The sequence below is a fragment of the Buceros rhinoceros genome, unplaced genomic scaffold (genome assembly GCF_000710305.1).
Source record: "Buceros rhinoceros silvestris isolate BGI_N320 unplaced genomic scaffold, ASM71030v1 scaffold20318, whole genome shotgun sequence".
Classification (NCBI taxonomy): Eukaryota; Metazoa; Chordata; class Aves; order Bucerotiformes; family Bucerotidae; genus Buceros; species Buceros rhinoceros.
In genome coordinates, this window is record NW_010427726.1 from 9,334 (window position 1) to 17,658 (window position 8,325).

General features: G+C 53.7%; 1 protein-coding gene across 1 annotated transcript in view; it reads left to right on the forward strand.

Annotated features, from left to right (window-relative positions):
• The first annotated feature begins 542 nt into the window (after positions 1 to 542).
• Positions 543 to 8,325, forward strand: part of PPEF2 (protein phosphatase, EF-hand calcium binding domain 2) — a 9,579-nt gene continuing 1,796 nt past the window's right edge. The window contains exons 1-12 of the mRNA XM_010142031.1: positions 543 to 603; positions 3,344 to 3,471; positions 3,632 to 3,689; positions 4,033 to 4,208; positions 4,789 to 4,903; positions 5,604 to 5,650; positions 5,959 to 6,125; positions 6,210 to 6,246; positions 6,338 to 6,487; positions 6,890 to 7,093; positions 7,722 to 7,907; positions 8,272 to 8,307. Coding sequence (XP_010140333.1) covers positions 543 to 603; positions 3,344 to 3,471; positions 3,632 to 3,689; positions 4,033 to 4,208; positions 4,789 to 4,903; positions 5,604 to 5,650; positions 5,959 to 6,125; positions 6,210 to 6,246; positions 6,338 to 6,487; positions 6,890 to 7,093; positions 7,722 to 7,907; positions 8,272 to 8,307 — 1,365 coding nt within the window. The remainder of the gene's footprint in view (positions 604 to 3,343; positions 3,472 to 3,631; positions 3,690 to 4,032; positions 4,209 to 4,788; positions 4,904 to 5,603; positions 5,651 to 5,958; positions 6,126 to 6,209; positions 6,247 to 6,337; positions 6,488 to 6,889; positions 7,094 to 7,721; positions 7,908 to 8,271; positions 8,308 to 8,325) is intronic.

Below are 8,325 nucleotides of genomic sequence, written 5' to 3' on the forward strand. Positions count from 1 at the left end.
GAGGGTCTAACATGCTCCCACACCCAAGCAGGTCCGCAAGGTGAAGGAAAGTAGTGTTCCACAAAGCTGATTACTTCTTACGATAGCTAATTGTTATTTTGGACTTAGCTCCCCTCTAGCTGCGGGACTGCAAATAGACGTAAACACCATCTGCGTGCTCATCCCTGCTAAGGAGGGGAGCCTTCATGCAAGGCTCGGCGCAGGAAGGTTTCTCTGCATGTACCGAGTGATAACAAAGCTCCTTTATGACTTTTACGGTTCCTGATCCGTACTGAAGAACTTTTTTTTTTTTCTTATATGGTAGTTTAGCCCTTTCATCCAGGAGCTTCAGCTGGAAAAACGTGGTAGTGGAAGATGTACTTGGGCACGAGCCAGGCTGCTCGCTGATCTTAATAAGCACATTAACATATTCCAGATTTGCAGCGCTGTGGGACGTGCCGCAGCTGGTTTGATTCTGACCGAATGGACCCTCCTGCACCTCCCCCACGGTTTTGGTGATCCCGGGCCAGTCTGCACTGTTCTAGGAGCACTGGGTGGCCAACATGGGATCTGGGAGTTCAGTGAACGCCAACTACAAGTATTCCCTGCCGAAGTCCGAGAACGGTGAGTGGTTCTGGGAAAAGGCATCTTTTCCTGGCTGCTTCTGCGCGCCCCGCCGGGAGGCTGCAGGGGTCGTGGTCCTTTACCGAGACTCCCGGTTTTCTGGATAGTACAGGAACAGCTAGTTAGGCCAGGATTAGATCAAAACCTGAGCAGAGACAGAGCAGCAAGAAGCAACGCTGCTAGGACTAACAGCCGATGGGTCCATCGGGTATCACCCTGCTGCCTCCACCGGACTCTGCTTTCAAGGAGCGTGTTAGTGGCGCAGGACTGATACAGCAGAAGCATTGGCAAAGGCAAAATAAACCTGGTTCTGAAGAAGGTAAGACGGTGTGGCTAAGCAAAGGTGAAAAGCATCGAGCGGGCTCTTTCCTAATGGCACCAGCGCAGTGCTCTAAGCCCTGCTGGTCATCGAGAGTGGTTTATGGCTCTCCGAGGTGGAACGGTTTATCGCTATCAAACCCTCTCTGGGATAGCACCGATTTTCTGGCTGTGTGCTCAGGTCTGCTGTGGAACAAAGGGATTCTGCCCATAAGGAAGTGTATAAAAGTCATCAGATCACTTTGTTGTTGGAATCAGTCAGTCATCAGTGCTGGCACAACAACCAGCAGCGTGGTGCAACCTGCTTGGTTTGAAAAAGCCCCAGTGATTGCACTCAGAAGTGGGGATGCTGCTACGACTCGGTGTTTTTTGTCTGTACTTTTTGGTTGCTGGAAAGCACCACCTTTTACTGAAGTAGTTAGACTTCCCTGTGCCTGTGGCACCGGAGAGCCGCGGCCTTCCCCAACAAGAGCAGGGCTATGTGACGGTAACGACTTGTCTACAACGGACAAAGCGTAACGCAAACCTTGTTCAAAGCTCTGCCTCAGACCACCAGTCCCGTGGCAGTAAAACCTCTCTGAATTTCTTGCACCTGCTTCTCCAAAGCCTCCTCTCAGAGCTGCTGCTCTGCAGATGGAGCTGCGCAGCACCTCCCACCCCAGTGCCGCCTGCCTGGCGGTTCCCGTCCCCTCGTGCAGGGCCCAGGGGCTGTTCTGGGGGACAGCGCAGCCAGCGGAGCTGGTTAAACCGGCCCTGCACTGGCGTGAGGAAGGGGATGGGGGGCCCAGAGAGGGAACAGAGCCCCTCCTGTGAGCTGACGGGTGAACAATGCTGCTGCCGTATTCTAGTTCTGTGCTGCCACTCGGGCACACCGTCAGTAGCTTATATGGTGATGTACGATTCACTTTACTGCTTGGAGCCTCCTAAAATGTGGATAAATCTCTTTCTCTTCCTCTTTTATTATTTTTTTTCTAAACTAGTCCAAACACTGCCAGATGCAACTCACCCAGGTAAGCTGGTAACTTAGAACCTGGCTTGTCCAGTTGCAGAGTCAGTCTCCGCAAAAGTAGTACAAAACCCCAATGCCTCGCCCACCTGGAGCTTAGACTGCTGTGACTGGTGCTACATATGCTCACCGCGCGCTCGTAACGAGTCTTTCCTAGATTTTACTCCTAATGTTTCAAAGGATCTGGTTTTCATGGCATCTGGGGAGTCATACCTGAATTTCTGCTCGGGATCCAGCGGAAATACGTCTGACTCTTATTGCAGTAACTGGCCGTCCATCCACGGCTGGGGGAAGGCAAGATGGTTAGAAGCCGCGTGGTTCAGAGGGGGTGGTGACAGCGATTCTGGCTACCTGTCAGCCCCAGCACTGCGCAGGGAGTCAGGCAGCCGCTGGTGGGTCTGTTGTGAGGGAGGATTGAAGAGGTCATGTCGGGACCACCAAACTGCAGGAGGAAGAGTCAATCGTTTTTACTATTCCAAAGCCCAGCAGAGCAGTCGGGTTTTCTCAACAAGGTGTAAGGCTCAGGCAACGCAGAGCTAAGTTAGTCTGAAATTGAGGCGAGGCATGTCTTACCCTCTTGCCTGTGCCTTCACGGTGACTCCGCTGCCCAGCTCCGCAGCCGCCGCAGCTCTTCCCTTCCCGTGCGCTGCAGCTCCTGGTGCTGTACCGGGAGCAAGAGGAAGGGTTGTTATTTTCAGTACCTGAGCCATCGGGATGTCTGTGTTCTTTGGGTGAAGGGCAAGGTTTCCTGATGCAGTACAGGGAAGGGGGCTCATGTCATATAATTAGTGCCAGCTAATTGTATTAATGCGCTGTCTCTGAAAACACTGGGGCTGAGGAAAGGCCTCAAAGAGCTGTCCCCTCCTTTTGCCGTGGGTGCGAATTTTGTCTTTATTTTGTTCCAAGGCAACGGTGTGTTAGCATTTATGCTAGAATAGATCCCTCGTGAAGTTGTCCACAACTGCAAGAGCTGAGGCACTTATTTGGCTTAAAGGAAGGAGGACAAACCCCCTGTTTTTAAGGCTCTGGAAGAGGACTCGGTGCCTTGTTTTCCCCCAGCTCCTCGTGTGGTCATCAGCCAAATCCTGAAACCCCAGTACCTAGACTGTAAGGCGGATTTGAGCACAAACAGGGAAGACAGAAAGAGAGGAAGTAGTTTTCTAACACAGAACACGTTTGGATCTTCAGGCACTAACGAGTTGTTGTGAAGGCTGGTGCTGAGGAGCCAGCAGTGACAGTTCACCAATGGTCTCTGCTCAGGCAGGGCCAGAACAACCTTGTGTAACGCAGCGGGTGTTTTGTTACCCTGAACATTCAGTCATCAGAAAAAGAAAGGCCCCTCTTCGACCTGGCGGGCGGGGAAAGGAGCGGCAGCAGGGTGCCTCCGCTGCAGCCGGTCCTGGTTTTGCCCCCCAGCTTTCAAGGCAGCGGTCCTGATCCAGCAGTGGTACCGGCGCTACGTTGCTCGGCTGGAAATGCGCCGACGTTGCACGTGGAGAATCTTCCAGTCCATCGAGTACGCCTGCGAGCAGGACCAGATCAAGGTAAGGTGCCAGGGAAAAGAGCACGCCAGAAAACACCCAGGAGGGTGGTTTCTGTGCCACGGCCTCGCTCGATTCTGGCTGCTGGCCCAGACCGTGTGAAGCTGCTGCTCTGCCGGGTTTCATTCCAGGGCAATGATGACGGGCTCTCTCTCTCTTGCAGCTTCACAACTTCTTCAGCTACCTCATGGACCACTTCACGCCAAGCAGCAGTAAAGAGAGTAAGTTGGCAGACGTGGCCGCAGCAGCAGCTCAGAAGGCTGCACCCTGTGTGGATCTGTTGCCTGGGGTGGCGAAGGGGGCCAAGAGTCTAAAGAGCGACCACACATATTTTACAGCCAAGCTCTGTTGAGGAATATTTTTTTTTTTTTGAGTGTCTGTTTAACCCAGGACATTCATGTCCCATTCCTTGGGCTGGGCACCGAGGTGTCATACTGTTAATAATGCGTATTCATACAAATTTTGTGACAAATGTGCTCTCCTTTAGCGAATTACTGGAATGGTGTACTGAGCAAACTTGACTTTTTCCTGTCTCCTTCTCTAACTAACCGTCCTGCCACCCAGGGGATTTTATCAGCCGCATGTTCGTAAGCGGAGAAAGCTTCAAAGAGGCAGAGCTGGAAAAATACTGCGACTATGAATCCGTGGAGGTGCCCGACTCCTACACTGGCCCCCGTCTCTCTTTCCCACTCCTTCCTGACCATGCAACTGCCTTGCTGGAAGCTTTCAAGCAGAAACAAGTAAGAATCCCCAAAGCAACCACCCTCTCCCCCTCTCCACTGCGGGGTGTGGGGTGGAGAAGCTGGGTTCAGGGTTCGTCACAAGCTAAGCTGGTTGGAGCACGACCAGCTGGTCGGAGCACGACCAGCTGGCAGGCTGTCATGCAAAGGGGCATGCAGCTATTTCCCCCTGCCACAGGAGCGTCTTTCCCTTCTGAAAATGCGGGTCTGACAAGTCAGAAAGCTTTTCTTTTGGCCAAAGCATCCCTTCTCCAAACTACATCACTTCTCAAAGCCTTGACTGACGTTAAATGCCTACACCCCGGCTTCGAGTGACCGTGTTTCTGCAGGGCACAGGCAGCTCGGGGCCTGCTTTAATGTGGAAAAGGTTAAGACAGACCCAGAGGAGCAGCGTCTTACCTGGATGCTGGATGCTGCCCTCTGCTCCTCGCCTTGTTCGTGAGCACTGAGCGTCGTCCCAGGGAGAGCTTCTGTCATCCAGGCCATGGTGGTGGGGCCCTGGCACCTCCGCAGCCAGAGCTGCGCTGCTGCTCAGCGGCCGCCGATTTCCTGCTTTAATCCCTTCGCTTTCTCCTAGTAGCAGCTCCACGCTCGCTATGTCTTAAACCTTCTGCACGAGACCAGGAAGCACCTCAAGCAGCTGCCAAACATCAGTCACGTCTCCACCTGCTACAGCGAGGAGGTCACCGTGTGCGGTACGTCTGGGCGGGAGCACTGCGCAGACCCTGGTGCAAAATGCTCGCGGGGAAGGGCTGGGAAAGACCTAGAAGGGTGGCAGGAGCTTGGTGGCCTCCTCTGTACTGAGTGTGGAACGTCAGTGCAAGGAGAGGAGGCGGCGAATGCGGAAGGTAAGGATGTACATCTGTCCACGGGAAGATGAAAGGTGACAATGGTGGCTCTTGAAATTGATACGCGTTTCTGTGTCCTGTCAAGTACATTTGAAGGAGACAAAGATCTTCACCCTATCTTCCTACTCTAGGACTAGCGGTTAAACTTGGAGGTATTCCTGAAAACGAGGTACTTGGCACAGATGTCGAAACTAAAGTTCTCTCCCCAGTATCACGTTAAATGAGACTCGGGGCTGATTTTGTATGCAAAGCTTTCCCCCACCTACCAAACGGTTTCGTGTGCCATGTTGTGTCATCCTAAGAGATAAATGAACGAAGCTTCCCAGTCAGTCTTCAGAAGCTGGTGTGGGTTTTTTGCTGTCCTTGGCTTCAGCTCAAGCCTTTACCTCGTGTCCTTTTCCTCTGGGCACACTGCCTCTGCGTAAGGAAACCCGGACCTCGAACTTCCCCAAATATCCCACTTACAGAGCAGATACTTCATGGGAAGTTCTATGGGGGTCTCTTTGTAAGTTCAACGTGCCGTGACCTGTCTTTTTGTGCCTCTTAGGAGACTTGCACGGCCAGCTGGATGACCTGTTCCTCATATTCTATAAGGTAGGCACCGTACCTGGAGGGGGAGGCTGGCCAGGCGTGGCGGACGGTATCGCATGGGTCATGCTGAGAAGCATTTGCAAAACTGGGCCCTTCAGGTCAGTTCTCCTGGTTCTCCAGGTCAGTTTGACTGGTTTTAAGCGGCTTCACAAAGCAGCACTCAGCATATCCCCTGGCTGACTCTGCAGTCTGATAGACACACACATTTGGGACGTGCCACATTCTCCTAAGAAGGTGCAGCTGGTGGGGGAGGTATATGGAGATCACGGGGAAGCCTCTTGTGTGACACTGCCTGTTCCTCGCTTCTGCAGAACGGCCTGCCTTCCCCTGCCAAGTCCTACGTGTTCAACGGGGACTTTGTAGACAGAGGCAAACAGTCCCTCGAGATCCTCATCATCCTCTTTACCTTCCTCTTGATCTATCCAAAGGAGGTTCACCTCAACCGGGGGAACCACGAGGACCACATGGTCAACTTACGGTACGGGGTCTGTGCAGGGTTGATGGCGATGTCGCTGGTGGCACTGCTACACCCCACTGAACCTCCTTTTCCCTGTTCCTTTAGCTATGGTTTCACCAAGGAAGTAATGCAGAAATACAAGGTAGGCACAAGTTTGTGTCTCATTTACCACGCGAGACGTGGACTTGGAAGGCTTGATGCTTCACCTTCTCCTTCCTAACCTGGCCCCCTAGGTGCATGGGAAGAAAATCTTGAAGATGATTCAGAATGTCTTCTGCTGGCTGCCCCTGGCCACCCTGATTGATCAGAAAGTCCTCGTTCTACACGGGGGCATCTCTGACACCACCGACCTGGACATGCTTGGGAAAATTCAAAGGAACAAAGTAGGTTTTATTTCCTAGATCTGGCAAGAGACAACAGTGCTGGTGGTTTGTAGGGAGGAGCTTATTTCCACAAGTCAGCTTGCAGATTCAGTCCGCGTGCTCCGCCTGAGCAGCGTGGCACCTCCGGGAGGGTGGCAGTAGTCACCTCCCGCTACTGATCCCCATTTGATGGCAGCAGCAGGAAGTGAGGCTTGGGTCACTTAACAGTCTGCCCATGGATTCAGGTTTCTGAGAGGTGGGACCAGCTCTCGTTTCTCTTATCTCTTTCAGTTTATTTCTGTGTTAAGAGGGAAGAAAAGAAAGGAGTCAAATAGAAACGTGGAGATACCGGAAATAAACGGGGAGAGCAAAGGAGAGGCTGACCCAGCAGGGAACGAGGCAGCCCCCAGCTTATGCCCACAGCCCCAGCCATCCCCGGCCCCCAGCGTGGCCAACAGGCTGGAGTTCTCCAGGTGGGTGCGGCAGACGGTGCAGGAGCAGATCGAGTGGTGCCGCCGGCTGGTGGACGTCAGCGAGTCGGAGCCAGAGGAGCTCACCTATTCCAGCATGGTCTCCTTGACGGACGCGGAGGAGCCGTGCCGGACTCGCCAGGAGGAGTGGAAGCAGGCGAGTAGTGTGAGGGGGGCCCTGAGCGCGGATCAGTGGAGAGATTTCTGTCCGTAAGCCCCTCCCGGGCGCTCTGAAAGCATTGCTCCTCACTTCACGTTGCGTGTGACACCCCGGCATTGCACCTCCTCAGCATAAAGCTACATATTGAGGTCAGGGTTAAAGAGATTAAACTTTAATCCAAATAGTGGTTATTGAGTCAGCACTTACTTACATTTCCAGAGGCTGCACAACGTCCTGGCTAGACAGCAAAGGAGTTTAATACTAAGCTGGCTCACGGCCTCGGGATCTGCTGGGTGTTTGTGCCCTGGGACCCGTCTTTCGGGATGGAGGAGGACAGACAAGGCTCTTTGAAATCTTAGAGGTAGCGAAGGCAAAGCTTGTCTAGGCCTGATTTATGGCCACCCCTCTTCCTCCAGGCACTCTGGGTCAACAGCACTGTCACCTTGCGGTGGAACAGTCCTGCGGTGGTTCAGCGGGGACGCGGCAAACATCTGTTGCCCCGGGCTACGGCGACAGCAGCCGTCGAGGGAGGGATTCAGAGACAGAGCGGCAGGGGCTTAGTGAACCTTGGCGGGTGGTATCTGCTGGGTGCACTTTGTTCAGCAAACGACTCCCCTCCTTTCAGATTTTAGACATTCTGTGGAGTGACCCCATGCCTCAGGAAGGCTGCAGAGTGAATACAGTGAGAGGCGGTGGCTGCTACTTCGGCCCTGATGTGACAGGGAAGATCCTCGAGAAGTACAACCTGCAGTTCCTCATCCGCTCCCACGAGTGCAAGCAGGAGGGCTACGAGTTCTGTCACAACCGGAAGGTCGGTGAGGGGAATGGCACGAGGGGGTTGTGGGTTTCCAGCCTGCCAGGCTGTTACGGTGCTGCTGCAGCAGCCAAGTTTTGCTGTTAGAAAACCCAGGGTCGCGTCGGTGACCTCAGCGGGGCACTTCTGACTGTGCTCACTGAGCCGACAGTGGAAGTTGGTGAGGGGAGAACAGTGAAATCGAGGAACTGGCACCTGTAAGGCTTTCAGGCCAGCCCCCACCTCGCTCGTCCTTCTCCCCTGAAACCTGCGGCTTTCCCAGCCTGACCCCCGAGGGGAGGGGTTGTGCTACACACGTACCTAACGCAGGATGGAGGTACCGACCGTAAATGTCTCTTTTTTTGGGGGGGGGGGGGTTCAGGTGATGACCATATTTTCAGCCTCCAACTACTATGAGGTCGGCCGCAACACGGGG